Raw genomic sequence first — 16,624 nt, forward strand, 5'->3', positions numbered from 1 at the left:
AGCCTGGTTTTGGGATACATGCATTTGGTAGCATAACCTTACTGATGTTTTCTTGGAGAGTTTCATGTGGAAAAACTGCATTTATCCATACTGTCAGAAGATACCTGCTTCCACTTTGTTCCTCTATATGTATGTTCCGCCATGATGGTGGCACATCATCAGCAATTAAGCAGTGTCACCTATTTATGTGATCTGCAGAGACTTGTAAAACCTTGTGTCTCATAAATCACTCTATATAAACACTAAGTAACTAAATTCCCGAGTTCATCTTAAGATGAAATATATGCACACAGCTTTGTTTGTCTTCATTTGATTCCACTTCATTGATGCAGAGGAATAAGGGATGATGCTGTATCCCGTAATGCTGTCTTTAATATAAACAGAAATTTAAAATCATTGTGCGTGTTACCCAAGACAGCAAACACAAAGGCTGATACATGCAAAGTCCTTCAGGTTCCTGCTTACTCTTTAGGCTTTAGTTTCAGCAATGCATGACTAGTTTTGCTGATTTGAACATCAAACAGTGCATTTATTGGCATCTTTTGCCATCTCTGTGCAGAGCTAATCAAGTGAAAACAGAATTGAGATAAATTTCTCATGATACTGCTCTACCGCACTTTAATGAGAGTTGACAGTGCCTGGCATATTTCAGTGGATACCTACTAACTTCTTCCAGGCTGGATAGGTTCTGTAGTTTGGAAAAACTTAGACTGTAGCTGCCTGTATTTTGAATAACTTTAGCACTTAACTGGAGGATCTTGGGCCTTCAAATCATTGCCACAGCTTTTTTCATAAATGCTAATAAAAGGATGTAGAAAAGCTGACATGAGGTCAGTTCTGTTTGTGATTCATGCAACAGATTAGTCCAGTGCCTAGTGAAGTTGTCATCTGGATTAGAAGGTAAGAAGTTACTTCAAAATAAAACCTAATATCTCTGTGAAAAATGAACAATTTCCTTGAAAAGCTAACACAGGACGTAGTTTGTCCTCACTTCTCATTGTATAAGAGCCTCCCTAGGAGCACTTCTTTATCATTGTAACTGGAAAAAACCCAGCCACAGTAAAACTATATTTGAGGAATTCAAAGAAAAAATGTTAAACAGGTAAAGTCTAAATGTTCAATTTCAGAATTTCTAGGGAAAACTTCCCTTGTTAAATTCCATAAAAACCAGTTTGCTGCTATGGTTACAAAGCTGAAAACAGAACTCTGGGAACATAATTCTTCAGAAATATAACCGGCAGATAAATTAGCATGCTGGACAGGCAGAGTAGGGAGGAGAAAAAGAGAAAATTTAAAAGTATGTTTCAAAGTTAGAACACCACCATAAATGAGTCAAACATCTCAGAAATATTGACAGACTTTATAAACACTAACATTCCACTAGAAACACCAAGAAATTATCAGGCAGACCAGGATTTCAGAATTAAATGTTAGAAATTAAAAGTAGTTTTTTAGTATTATTACTTAACAGGAAAAGAACTCAGATAAAATCTCAGGGCATATAAGACCAAAATCTCATGAGTGCATCTTGGTTTAACACTATCACATTACCTCCTTCAGCAGCAGGGACATAACCTATCATTTAAAAATAAAGCTGTTTTTAGAGAGAAGAGTGATCATACAGTATGTGCAAGTCTTCCAAACTTTATTCTAGTGTTAACTGTGCCTCTCACAGTTCACACAAATGTCCTGTTTTTCTGCAGAATATTTTGCAGGAGTGAAGGCTTGTGTCCAAACACTCCTGCAGTCCTGTGTGGCACTGTAATTCAAATAAAACAAACAGATTTCTTCCTTGCACTGACATGACATTTCAAAAGGTCTAACAACAAATGTATAGTTCTCATTTAAATTCCATGTGCTGTTTCAGTCTTCCTATAGCCTTCAAAGATTTAATTAATAATTTCTTGTAGGCAATATAAATTTAGTTTGATTTTTCTCTTTACAAATTACTCCTTGCACATCTAATTTTAAGAAACCATACTTTTTTGTGGTATTTGAATCAGATGTTTATTTTTAAATGATTTGCCACATACCTGAAGGTCACAGTCATTCTGAGTTTCTGTTCTACAAATTATTCTTCTCTTTCGGCTATCAAGCCCAGTGATGTTAAATTAGTTTCCCAGTAGGATACGGCTTTAAGGTAAGAAATCACCAGCTGTCTGTTCCAAAGAGCTTCCTACTGATCCAGAAAAATAATGAAAAATGCCCACTACAATAAAAACTAATAAGTTAGTAATAGTAACAGTAGTAACTAATAAGTAACTAACAGGAATAAGCACTAACTACATTTTTTAGTCAAATTTTACTTCTGAAATTTTGGATAATGTCTGTTTCAATAGCCATAAAGTTTAGCTGGAATCTCAGTTTTGCTATTGTTGCATTGCTCTGCTGGATAGGGTTCAAAAGACCCTGCATATATTTTATTCTAAGTAAATGCTGAAAAATAGGAACTTACTTGTAAATGAGGACATGAGTTTCAGCTGTGATGTACTAAATATGACACACCTGTGCCTTTGATTTGTACTGTTTTTTACTTAGATTTGAACCAATTCTTAACTATGAATGTTTTTTACTAGGTGGGTGTTTTCCCAAAGAATTTAGAATGTTTATTTCATAATAACCTGTCACTAGTGTATTCATCTCATATTGACAATTAGTGATCTTTTATTTTTCTTGGATGTTATGTCAACATCTTTGAGAAAATCCAAGAGAACTTGGCTCTGGACACTCCAATTGTAACAGCAAGCTGGCCTAATGGGTCTTGTTTCATTCACACCACATTCAACTCATTCAGCTCAGGCAACCACTTCGGGAAGAAAGGCAGTAGCTTAATCTAGGAATCAAGACTATGGCTAACATCACAGCTGTTGAATCTATCATTGGATCATTGTGTGAATTTGCCTAAATCATATCATAACGAGTTCTTCCCTCTGCACAGCTTTGAAAAACTCATGATAAATACATACAACACTACAAGAAACTCAAACATTTAGATACTATGGAAGTAGGGAACTTAAAGACACTGGACAAGATGATCAGTGAATCCACAAGTTCTGATGGACTTCCTTATTTACACAATTCCATATCTTAATAAAAAATTAATGGCTTGCTTGTTTTTACGCATTTTAAATTATGTGCAAAGAAAGGAAAATGAAAATAAAGAGTTAAAGTATCTGTATCATATGTCTTTTTTATAGAAAAGGATGATAATCTGGACACCACACAAAACAGGCTGAAAGATGCTGATGAGAAGAATGCCATTCTCTTGAGAGCATTGAATGAAACCTTAGGAAAGCTGTCAGCCATTCCTAATGGTAAGTTGTAAAAGTGTTGCAAAGTTTGACTCAATGCTCCTCTTTTGTTTCTTTTTCCATCACTTAACATTTGTCTCATCTATCTTTGCCTGTGTCCACACTTTGACCACTGGCTGTTATAAGACAAAGATGAGCAATGTGAGAGAGAAAACTGAACTGAAAAGATTTACATGGTATCAGTTAGAATTTAGGGATGGTAAAGGATACCATGCTTCTGCAGTTTTCAGATTTCTGAAAGAAAAAAATTATGATATCAAAAATCATGATACACTCTGAGACAAATAGTATTTTTGTTTGTATATGAAACATCTTTTTGAAGCTAATCTTTAATGAAACACTATAATACATTTCCAGCCACTGTTTGGTGTTGTACATATTTTTTAGCCTGTAAATTGCTTAGAACTACAACAGGTTTTCCTCAATGGATTCTGAAGTACTGTGCTCTTGTGACCTACCCCTGAAGGCAAGGGTGACTGAGGTTCTTGTTAATAGATCCCTTGGGGTGGATTACAGTGAAATGACACTGATTGACCAGTGCAGATAGATAGACAGGCAGATAGCTAGGTAGATGTATTAGTACATGTATATAGACATATAAATATGACAGGTGAATTTTAGAACAATTTGGTTGCAGTAGAAAGGAGGTATGTAGCCATTTTGATTATTAATCATAGAAATCTGACAATAAAATAAAGAAAAAATGAAGGAGAAGAGAGAAAGAGGAGAGAAAAAGAAGAGAGGGAGAGGGAGAGGGAGAGGGAGAGGGAGAGGGAGAGGGAGAGGGAGAGGGAGAGGGAGAGGGAGAGGGAGAGGGAGAGGGAGAGGGAGAGGGAGAGGGAGAGGGAGAGGGAGAGGGAGAGGGAGAGGGAGAGGGAGAGGGAGAGGGAGAGGGAGAGGGAGAGGGAGAGGGAGAAGAGCTAGTGGAAAGATACCACCACATGTGGATCCAACAAAACTTGGTTGTTGCAATTTATATGTACCTTGGTCAAAGTGATGGTCATAGTCTTAATTCATCCAGGGTGGGGGAAACCCCACACAACATAAAGTTCAGTGAGTTAAGGTGCATTCAGGTTCAGGTGGGAACTCCCATGTGCCTCCCCTGGAAGGTAGTTTTGCACTAGTTTGATGCAGCACTGTGGCTCATGTGCTGTCCTCTGGTGGAAGGTCACAGAAATGAGTCTGTGGTTTTTGGTAGTTTGTGACCCCTTATAAGACATGACTGCTCTTACTCCTGCCAGTGTAATGGGCCATTGAGGTCTTCTCAGAAGGAATGAACACTTCAGACCTGTGTTTGAATGTCTCAATTCATGCCCCCAGGCAGGCCAGTTTTACACCACAGTCCTTTGGCATGAAGAAAAGCATTACCCCAGCTCCATAGGATTTGCTTCTTATTGCCCTTTTTCATAATCTGGCTCTAAAGAGATCTCTTTGCTAAACAAAGGTTGCTTTGTTTTGGTAATGGTCTGGTGATGGTTGAGACACCTGGGCTGTTCTTATCCAAATCAGAGGTTTCACCACCACACACCTAAAAGCTCTGCTCCCCCCCTTACTTTAGGAGTTATCTCAGCTTAGCAACTTGCTGCTTTTGCCAATGGACCATTGCTTCAGTCATTAACCTTCAATATTTCAGTGTCTCACATGTGCGCATTTGTTATTCTGTAGAGATTTTTTTTTAAGTGTAATACTCATTAAAATCCCAAAGTCCTGGTATGTTAGCTACTTTGCATTGTGATAGCAAGGGACAGGGAACCACAATGCACTTTCATTATAATGGATAGTGAAAGATAAAATGAATGTTTTAAAAAATTAAATGTTTTAAAACAATCTGTTTTGCTATGTTTTTTTCTCCAAGGAGCACTTTATAAACCGAAGTTTCACCTTAATAAAAGTCTCTGAAGAAAATCTGTATTCTATCTGATTTCTGATGGTCTGGAAGGTTCAGACTGCTAGTAAACCCTTAGCATGAAAAACAATTTACAAAATTCATCTTGTACATTTTTGTGGCTTTAAGATTCCAGCTAACTGAAAAGTTTTGATTTAGATTTAATAATCCTTGAAATCAGCACTCATAAAACAAATTGTTTATTATTTCATGCTCATCATGTACTATTTCTTGGGTTTTGGTCAAGATACTGACATGGGTATTTGTCTAGAGCACAGATAGATGTCTTAGTCAACCAAAATGGACCTCTAAATCCTGTTAACCTTAGGACACAGAATACTAAATATGGAACTAGTAAAAGTGATATGAATTATGCAATCATTATCAATGTAATAAACTCTTGGCAGATTAGAATTACAGGGTGCTTACTCTTGGCACAAGGACACTCATAAAAACAAGCAGATGAGTATTAAGAATGAAATTCAGAGCAAATAAATAGTGTGGATAAGAAAATGGAGTAAATTAGTTGTCCAACAGGAAAACGATCAAATGAGGAAGGGAGAGAAAATGGCCCCATCATATATCTTGTTCAAGGATTTGAGAAAGCAAAGAGCAGTTTAAACATAATTCTTGTGTCCCTGCTATACTAAGAGTCAGATAAAAGCAGAAGGATTCAGAATAAGATAGACAGATCACGTGTGGGACAAGGATCCAGGTGCAGAGATGGCATAATTTAAGGTGTGGCTGAAAATAATTTGTGGGACTAATAGAGGTATCAGTAACTTCAACTTTCACTCAGCCAGAAAGGTGCATGACCCCTTATAATGACCCAAAAGGAACTACTTAGATATGATGGAAAAAGGCAATCAAGACGCTCTTTTCTTACTCTTGGCAGGACTGACATTGATAATGATTTACTAAAGATTCCATCATATTTCTGAGGTGCTGTTGTATTTTGGGGGTTTTTCAGAACCAAAACTTCAGAAATAAAGGTGGAGTTTTTGGAGGACAGATACATATCTGTACTCAAAAAAGTTACTTCTGCACTCTGGGAAATCATTTCATTGTCATTTTCTACCTACAGATACGGCTATAAAGATACAGGCAGCCAAAGACAAAGCAAGACAAGCCAACGATACTGCAAATGATGTCCTGGCCCAAATTAAAGACCTCAATCGGAACCTCCTGGGCTTGAGAAAAAACTACAGTAAACTTACAGACGATGTGGCCAAAACAAATGCAGTTGTGAAGGATCCAGTCAAGAACAGTAAGATCTTTTTTGGGTTGTTTGGTGGTGGTTTTTTTCAGTTTGTGGTTTTCATTTCATATCTCAAAATGAAACAGAGGCACTCCAGAATTTCACTTACATAGCATTACTACAGTATGCTGGGATAAAAGGACTCTCTATCTGGGCTTCTATTTTCTGGGCTTCTTATATGTGAAAACGGACCAGAGGTCCCTTTGAACACTAAGAATTCTGTGAAAAGAATTTTAAATCCTAAAGACTAGTGATAGTAGTTGCAAGAAAAGCTAATGTCAGAAGGATGAACATGTAATGGATAGATTTGTTCCTCAGATTACTTTTTAAAGTGTTTAGGAGGTGAATAATCAAAGATTCTGACTGGGAATTCACTGCCTGATTCAAGAAAAATACCCCGCACTAAATCTGTCATCAGTCTATCAGATAATCAGTCCTTGGAGAAATGCATGACTTCTTTCATATACATTGCTATTTTTGGTAGTACACTGAAGACATTTAAAAAAAGGAAGAAGATTCTGGGAATGTGGTCTTGTCTGCTTTTTTCCCTTTTTTTGCCATGAATTCTGCTATCAAGTGTGACAATGGCTTTAGCGTTTTCACGTTGGTTAGGATGGATAAAAATGAATTCTATATTACAATACATTTTATGGTAGATTGCTAGACCATCTCTCATATAGGAGTACACAGCCACAAAACTAGAGTGTCTTCAGAAAATGTATGAAGAACTAATTTCTCAGCTATTCTTGGCTCCTCAGATTGTTGTCAGCATTATGAAGCTGGGCACCTGAAAACACACAGTTTAGGAGGCTGTCTTTCTCATTCTGTGGACAAATATCCTCTGCCAATTGTTGCTGTACAGGTGAAATAAGTTAATCCCCATGGCTGTTTGTCACTGCCTGCCTCGTGCAAGTTCCCCGTCGCTCATCAGCTGAGATACATGTGTGAGCCCCAGTACTGCTGCCATTGGGTGCATACAGGTTTAGACAATATGTAAAGCAGTTATTGTTTGAAGTGGTGTGGTTAGATTACAGCAGACTGTAGAACCAGCAGATCTGTCTTTTACAGGGTAGTGGGAAACAACTGAGAAGCAGTCTTAATGCAGTCGTTTCTTGGCACTGCTGAATCTAGACTAGGCCATCTGTCCCTGCTCGAGTACTCTGATCCTGTGTGTACCTTAGCACTTTAGTTGAGATCAAGAGTGGTAATTTAAAATTGAATCTCTTTATTGTCCCCAGTCACCATTATTTTGTTTGTATTGAAGACTGGTCTTAACACTTGCAAACTGCTTTGTGTCAGATGAAGCTGAACTGCGAGATGTTCTCCAGAAGTACACTTCTGTCATTCTCCAAATGTTAATGGATACTCAGATTACAGAATGAAATTAAAGTAGGGTGAACCATTCCAGATGTATGAAGTGAGTAGGATGGCATTCATGACTAAATGCAGAAGTAGACATAGCCTATATCTTTACTTTGTGTATACTCTAATATGTCAAAATTCAGGTGTTGAATTCTCATTCTGATAGATACGAAATATTTAAAAGGTAAAAAGTTATTTATAGACTCATCCTGTCCCTTACTTTACTTCACATGTCTGTTTAGATCTTCAAAACTTTCTCTTATGTTATCTTCTGTCTTCTTATGTTATCCTCTGTTTTTTTCTCCTTTTGTCTCCATATCTTGCCTGCAGAAATCTGTACGTATGTTTTTCTTACTTGCAGCTTATACTGTGCATTTTCTAGTAAACAATGACTCATTGCTTACCATCAATGCCTCTGCATGGTCCTCTATGTTTCACATACATTGAAACAGCTAAAGAGTTACTTTTTGAAAACTTTGAGATAAAGTGATTTGGTAGCTAGTTTAACTTACATGAAACCTTAAAAAGCATTTTGAAGGTTTTGGTATGAGTGTTTGGGTCAAAAAACTAGATATGCAGTTTTTCTTGCTTTATCTAAGCATTATTTTTATTGCTATTATTATAATTACTATTATTTTTATATAATATGCATCTTTCTGGTAAATGCATGTTTGTCCTTTTCGGTGTCATCCACAAAAATCCACATCCTCATTCAGTCCAAGTGTTGCAATCCTTAGATCTACTGATGAGTTGTCAAAGAGAGTGTATTATTCACTAGTTGCAGGTTGAGGGGCAAAAAAATAATTTGAGGCTTAATGAAAGACAAAAATATTTTAGTAAAATTATTTAGTTCACCTGAACAAAAAAAAAGAAAATAATTTGCAGTTTACTGTCACTATTTTTAAATCTGCTTTCAGTACCCAGATAGAATTTTAAGCTTGTGACCAGAATAAAACCTTTCTGTATTTGTGCCCATTATAGTTAGTTTAATAATTCATTTCAAGTTAATTTTAACCCAGTCATTTCAGAAATTACTTATGGAAACAACCCAGTTTTCATTAATCCAGCATTTTTCTTCAAAATTTGGGGTTCTTTTCAAAGAAGAAAGCAAATATTTCATTCATAAATATATTTTACTACAGAAAATGTTTTCCATAACTATCATCCTGACCTGAAGCATAGTTATGGCTTCAAAATCCTGCTTTAACACCAATGTTTGCTGCTATTGCTACTTTAACTTGATTCTAAGCATTCTGAAATTGCCTTATTCTGTTCAGGTAGCTTTCTGGCCTGTGTGTAGCTCTTAGTGGCATATACAATCTCCTGAGCATTGTGTATGCAGAATTTTCTTGGATTTTTATTATTGCAATGTATAATTCGTCTCTGACAGTATTCTCTAAAGCTCTGCCTTGTTCTTTCTTATGAAGTTGCTGATGCAGATTCCAGTATTAAAAACTTAGAAAAGGAAGCAGATCGCCTGCTAGATAAAATCAAGCCAATCAAAGAACTCCAGGATAACTTAGGGAAAAACATTTCTCAGATAAAAGAGTTGATAAACCAAGCTCGGAAGCAAGCCAATTCGGTAAGTCCCATTTCTCAAAAAAAAAAAATGACCTTTTGAGTATTGATGGGATTTTATTTTCTACTTTTTATTTGTTTTCTACAATGTGAATCCTTCCTAATTCTAGGTACATGTAAAGAGAGCAAATAATGGAGTATAATTTCTCAGAAAAAAAGAGAATATTCTGATGATTATCACTCTGTGTCTTGTTTCTTCATTTAAAACACGCACTTGTAAATGAATAACATCTGTAGGAATGAATCTCAAAAGGTTATTTTCAAGAAGTATTTTAGGTGTTAATAAAGCAGAAGAGTCATAATATCACTGATATTTTGTGAAAGCAAAAATGTATTTTTCTGCTTCAGCACTGATATTAAGCCCCTGATTTCATTTCATAGACCTTGCATTACTCAAGAATGACACCATCTCAGACTCACTGAAATTGCTGAGTATATCTGCTTTTCCCATGTTTTTGATTTTTCTCTGTCCAATAGAAGCACCGAAGGCTTGATCTTAAGAATATATTTCTAGTCCATTTAGGGAGTTTGGAATTCATCTCCCAGTTGATTCAGTAATATTGTCAACTCTAGGATTATCTGGTTAATACTGAGATTATTCAGCTTGTGATTTAAATAGAAAAGGAAAAAAGAATCTTGTAGATGATACTTGAGAAATCTTCCTCAAAAATGGTTGAAAAATAGTTTAAAAAATAAACATAATAATAGGATACTGGGAAAGAAGTGATAGGATAAACAGGATACTGGTGATTTCACCACTAATGTCCTGAAATCTGCACAGAACAGAAAGACAGGCTACAGTAATGATATGTTTTGTTACATTCATTTCCTGTCTGAGGGCTTTGAAGTACTTAACTGCTCAGCATTTCTGAGATAAGGAAATTAGGAGTTTGGTCCTATAATGGATCTCTTTTTAGCAGAGTTTGCCGTAAGCATAAGGTGATACCATTATGTACATTTCCTCTAATGCATAAACATGTCTAGCTGGGATTGAAACACCATTGTAATGTCTTTATGTCTGCGCTGGTGTTATGAAAGCAAACAGTAAAGTGTTTTTATCTGTGCTCAGTGCCTGAGGAAACCAATACATGGATCCAAATGCACGTGTCACTCAGCTGTGGAAAAAAAACTTAGTTATGAATGCCAGCTCCATTAGGGACTATGTAAAAGCAGTGATAGACATAACTGTTGTTTTAAAAATAGTTGTGAAAAGATGTCTTAAATTGGCATAATCAAAGATATTACAAGGGAAAAATAGATAATTATGACTACCCAACAGCAATATGCTGTAATTCCTTCAGGAATGCTGCTTATTTCCTAGCTGCATATTGTACTAATAGACTATCTGTACTGCTAGAATTCCACTGTTACTTGCATTACACCAGTATATCTTCTAGCTATTTTTAATCTACACATTTCATCCTTTAAATGTGAATTCCAAAGAGATTTTATTTCCTTTTGCTAAACAATACCAGAAAGAAAATTAAACTTCTACCTTCTTCGCATATCCAAGCAACTCACTGGTACATGAAACAGAAAAATGTGAAGGAAAAAAAAAAATATAATAGTCTTATACTTATTTGGAAGCATCTACGGTTAATTTTGAAATAATAAGCAGTGAACTGAATTCTTTCTGTTATGCTTTTTTTTGAAGATCAAAGTGTCTGTGTCCTCTGGAGGCAATTGTATTCGCACATACAGACCAGAAATAAAGAAGGGAACATACAACACCGTCATTGTCAATGTGAAGACTGTTGTTGCTGACAATCTGCTTTTTTACCTTGGAAGTGCCAAGTTTGTGAGTCTGTCTCCTGCCTTTCGTGTCAGAGTTGCTCGATCAAATCAAACTACTGGCAAATAAAGAAGATGAGAAAGGCTTTTTTTTCACCCAGGGGCTTCAAAGCAGTAGTAGAGGGTCTAAAATAATCTAGACATTTACTGTCTTTGGTATTAATATAGAGATTTCTAAAATACGACCAGCAAATTTTTTACATATATCTTTATTTTAACTAGATACAAAATAGCAGGCTTGTACATGAACTGCATTAGAGCTTTAAAATTCACAGTGCAACCAGAGTAATTTTGGAGTTGGTTGTGGGTTTTCCCTAGGGAATGAAGTAGCTAATCATATTGCATCTGTCAAAGCTCCTATTTATTGTAATTTTAAGTCAAGACTACAATTTCAAGCATAATAATGGTGAATGATTCAGTTTCCCATGAGGCCTGTAGCAGACAGACTTCTAGAACAACCAATAATATTTCAGTAAATGGAAAAAGTGTTGTGTTTTCCAATATTTCCAACATGTATTTTATATACCTAATACAAAATGAAAATCCTAGATGGCATCATGTATCTCGACATCTTTCTGTTGTCCAGTGGATGTTTCAGAGTGTTCCTCTGAATTAAATCCTTCTATTAATGGCTGCAATATTAATATTATTTAAGTCTGGAAGTCATTTGTTGCATATCACTGAAAGAAATAATTTTCCATCTTTAGCTTAAGATTCCTTGTTTGAACCAATAAAAACAGGAAAAAGAGAGTCTCATTTTAGAGCAACTTGAGAATTAATGTTAGTTCTCTACTGTGTATGTGTGGGTTTCTGGTGCCTCATTAGACCTTCTGAAATGTTCTGGAAAACTTCCTTAATTAAAGTATGTGACCACTTCTATTTTCATGTTTTGCATGTAGACTGACTTCTTGGCCATAGAGATGCGCAAAGGCAAGGTGAGCTTCCTGTGGGATGTGGGATCTGGAGTTGGAAGGGTAGAATACCCAGATCTGACCATTAATGATGGCTTTTGGTACCGGATTGAAGCCTCTAGGTGAGTAATATTTCACTTCCAAGATTTTATAAAACATGGCTACTATGGGAAATTCTAGTCTGGTTTGACAAAAGGTTTTGGACCTGCATTTGTTAGTACCAAAAGTATATACACTATGTTACTATGTATAGTGTATACACTATGTTACTATTGAAATGTCTATTATTCTCTCTCAAGAATTTACTTTAATCACATATTTCCCCTCTAGCATCAACAATCTATGACTCCTTATATTTATTCCCTTTTGTTTATGTATCACTCTCTTGATTGTCTTCTTCAACTAGCTTATTTTTAAAATCAGTTACAGGTTTTGGCACTTGAATAACTGCTATTCTTTTCTCCTTGAATTTTAAAGAGGAGCAGCTTTTCTGAATTTCTGGTCTTGATACAGTACTGCAAGTGAATGGTCTGTCACACAGCAGTATCTTGATTCTTACTCAGACTGCCATTCCCATAGGCAAAATGTCTTATCAAACTTGAAATATTTATGAAAGATACAGTTCATGAAAATTGAAGGAGAAGATATTCTGGAAAGTTGAAATATATTTTGTAATTTGAGATCAGCTATTTAATGTCTTTGAACTTTGGAAATATAGGTACATAAATGTTCAAATTCAAATTTGTTAGCTGAAGCTTGTATTTCCCACTCAAATAGCAAACACATGCCATATGGTGTAGTAATCACAGCATAAGGATTGCATAACTCTATAGCCTTTATCCTGAATAGATCTTAGTGATTTAGATAACATCAGCTGTATCATAATTTGATAAAAAAAACTGAGTAATTTCTCCTGCATCATTACAGTTAATTTCACATAGTATTAATCATAGAATGGATAATATAGTTAGAAAATGAGAGAATGAAGGAGAAAGAAAACAAAGCACTCTAATTCTGGTAACATGCATAGCTCCCAGAGGAGGAAATGGCATTCAGTTTAAATAATTTAATGAAATCACAGAAATCAGCCATTCAGAGCAGAGAATTAAATAAAATTATGGCACAGTCTCCAGAAGCTGGCTTAATGAAACCTTAGTGCTAGGAAAATACAAACTGGGTTACAATACAAATTGTTGAAATCTTCACTGGTTCATATTATGCATACCAAAACAGCTTCATGACACAGTAATGCCAGGCTTTCATTTACAAGAAAGCTGCTTCAGCAGAATATGTAGCCAGAACACGGTATAAAATTCACACATCCTACAAAAGCCCATTGCCTATTAGCTGGTTGTTCTGGATATGTAGGATGTGCATGCCATTAGTTTTGAACAAAGTGCTGGATCAGCAATTTAGAATGATTACAGCTGCACAAATCAGAAGTACAGAGCGGTGTTTAGGAGAATTACATTGCAGAGGCATTAGGTGGATTTGTGGAATTAAGATGAAGAGCTTGGGACTGATTTTGCATTCTTAAGGCAGACTTCAGAAATCACATACCCTTATGGAAGAGTCTTCAACTCTGAGCATTTTAGTCCATTTAATAGCTCTACTCTAACTCCCTTCCTTACCTGTTTGAGAATTTTACTCATTTCATTCCCTCACATATTTTCTCCAAATTTCTGCTCAGTTCAAGCCAGAGACTTTTTCAGCCTGGCAGAATGGCCTGAGCAGCTGGAGCAGGGCATCTGCTTAGAATGAGGACATAAAATGAAATTCTGGCCTTACTGAATTTTGCTGTTTTCACTGGTGACAAGAATTGGCAGTAATAATGATATGGTGTTAAACCCACCATAGGTTGATAGCCATTCTTAAGAATCCCAAATGCTGTGGCACAGAGGTTTGAAAATTCTCAAGTTCACTTAGCATTCTAAATGAAATCTCAATATGAAAAATTGAGACTCAATTCTGACTGTCGAGTAATGGTCAGAGATGGTCAGTTTATGCATGCACCAAAATTTCCAGTTAGTTAGACTAAACTGATAATTAATGCATCACTTTTCCAGGGACACTTAATTTTCATCACCTTTTTTATTTAAAGCATACTGATCCTTTGCATTTTATTGTATATACAGATGTTATAAAGGAAATACCTTGAATTTTTTTAATGGACTTGAAATAAGATTTGTTTATTCCTATAGGACTTTCTAAAGGTATTCCCTATACTTTGATGGTACAGGAGTTTAGCAAATGTCACTTACAAGTTACTTACCTGCTTACAGAAGCAATCTGATTGGCATTAACAACTGCAATCAATCCAAGTACCAATTAACAAAGGAAAATCTGGCATAACAGTATGTGACAAAATGATTTAAAGCAGATTTACAGCATGCAAGTAATGTCAATTTCGTGAGACAGATGGATGAAAGATTATTTTTGAGACTCACTAGATCAGTGTTACTTGACTTCAGCAGGCCTCAATTAGGAGCAGGACCTGATTAGTTGTGATTTTAATCAACTGTGATTTGAGCATTACCATTGTTTTGATTGTTAGTGACAGAGTTTAAGCAGTGCCCTTCTTTTGAGGACAAAGGATGCCTGAATCACAAGTTCACTATAGACACATCCAGTTTAGTTCAGCAAGAATTCAGTCTTAAAGTACTGTAGCAGATATAAGCCATGCTTTTCAGTGAAGATTTTATGTGCTTTCAAGGGATCAAGGAGCAGAATTTAGTACATAGTAGTTTAAAATTTAATGCTGAAGGCTTGCTAAAGTCTTCTAATTTATTCCATGTTCCTCCTTAAGAGCAAACACTGCATGTCATTACACAAATTTTTCATAGAACTATAGAATAAGCTGCGTTGGAGGCACCCATCAGGATCATCAAGCCCAATTCCTGTCCCTACCCAGGAGACCCACAACAGACACAACATGTACCTGTCAGTGTTGTCCAAACGCTTCTTGAATTCAGGAAGTCTTGGTGTTGTAACCACTTCCATGGGAAGTCTATTCCAGGGATCAGCCACCCTCTGGATGGAAAACTTTTTTCTGATATCCAACCTAAACCTCCCCCAACTCAGCTTCATGCTGTTCTCTCAAGTCCTGTCACTGATCACAGGTGTAAAGAGATCAGGACCTGCCCCTCCATTTCTCCTTGTGAAGATGTTGAAGTCTGCAATGAGGTCTCCCCTCAGTCTCCTCCAGACTGAACAGACCAAGTGATCTCAGCCCCACCTCATAAGGCTTCCCCTTCAGACTCTTCACCATTCTTGCTTTGAACATGACTCTGCTTTGGACTTACTCTAATACTTTAATGTCTTTTTTTATATTGTGGCACCCAGAACTGCCCCAGCACTGGAGGTGAGGCCGCCCCAGCTCAGAGCAGAGTGGGACAATCCCCTCCCTTGCCCAGCTCTGATGCTGTGCCTGATGTCCCCCAGGGCAGGGTTGGCCCTCCTGGCTGCCAGGGCACTGCTGGCTCATGTTCAACTTGCCATGGACCAGGACCCCCAGGTCCCTTTCCATGGGGCTGCTCTCCAGGATCTCATTCCACACTCTATACACACAACCCCATCCCAGTGCAGAATCCAGTGCTTGCCCTTGTTAAATTTCATATGGTTGGTGATTGCCCATCTCTCTGGTTTGTCGAGGTCTTTCTGCAGGGCCTGTGTGCCTGCAAGGAAGTTGCCAGCTCCTCCCAATTTAGTGTCCTTTCAGTGTCATTTTGCATATCAGCCACATAGCGCTGATGCATCCTCTGTAATCCTCCAGTTTTACAGAACTGACTATCATTAGAACAGTATCTTCCAACCTGGTAACTTGTCATGCACAGGGTAGCAATGTCTTTTTGCTGTCAAGTTAGCCAAGATCTTTCTTCAAGCTCCATTGTCCTCTCTAAATAAGAGAGAATTATTTATAGAATAGACTCCATTGTGAGCATTTCAGTCTGTTTGAAGATGAAAGACATCCATACTATTTGTGAATTATTAGACACCCTAAAAATTGTCAGTCTGCTCAGTTACTTTTGCATTATTGCACTTGAGTGTTTTTAAACTAATCCTGATTTCAGCACAATATAGACTGGAAATGCCAATAACTTACTTTCAGAAAGCATCAATTTCAGCTTAAAAAAAAGTTTCTAGTGACTTTTAGTTTTTCAAGACTTATTACTTTTATCCCTTAAAGGGCTTCACATTAGTAAACCTTCTGCTATAAACCAGTTGCACCTTAGACCCACACAATCCATGGGGATAGAATTCATCCAAGACTACTGAGGGAACCACTTTCAATCATATACCAGCAGTCAATTTCAGCTGGGAACGTCCCAGGTGCCTGCAAACTGATAAATCTGAGAGCTGTTTGTAAGAAGTTTCAGACGAGGATTCAAGAGTCATATGTCTCCAAAGTGTGTTCCTTCTGTCGTAAAAATATGTCAGCAAACTCCTTCTGTGCCAGTTACCACAGAAATATAATCAAAGGAGTAGAAAATAAACTGATGCAGAAACTCTTAATAAATGGCGAAGTCCA

General features: G+C 36.7%; 1 protein-coding gene across 6 annotated transcripts in view; it reads left to right on the forward strand.

The window, feature by feature from the left end:
- Positions 1 to 16,624, forward strand: part of LAMA2 (laminin subunit alpha 2) — a 341,474-nt gene that overhangs the window by 289,042 nt on the left and 35,808 nt on the right. For all 6 annotated transcript variants that reach the window (XM_058834226.1, XM_058834227.1, XM_058834225.1 and 3 more), the window contains 5 exons: positions 3,198 to 3,314; positions 6,281 to 6,463; positions 9,244 to 9,398; positions 11,049 to 11,192; positions 12,085 to 12,218. In XM_058834226.1, coding sequence (XP_058690209.1) covers positions 3,198 to 3,314; positions 6,281 to 6,463; positions 9,244 to 9,398; positions 11,049 to 11,192; positions 12,085 to 12,218 — 733 coding nt within the window. The remainder of the gene's footprint in view (positions 1 to 3,197; positions 3,315 to 6,280; positions 6,464 to 9,243; positions 9,399 to 11,048; positions 11,193 to 12,084; positions 12,219 to 16,624) is intronic.

This window comes from Poecile atricapillus, chromosome 3 (assembly GCF_030490865.1).
Source record: "Poecile atricapillus isolate bPoeAtr1 chromosome 3, bPoeAtr1.hap1, whole genome shotgun sequence".
Classification (NCBI taxonomy): Eukaryota; Metazoa; Chordata; class Aves; order Passeriformes; family Paridae; genus Poecile; species Poecile atricapillus.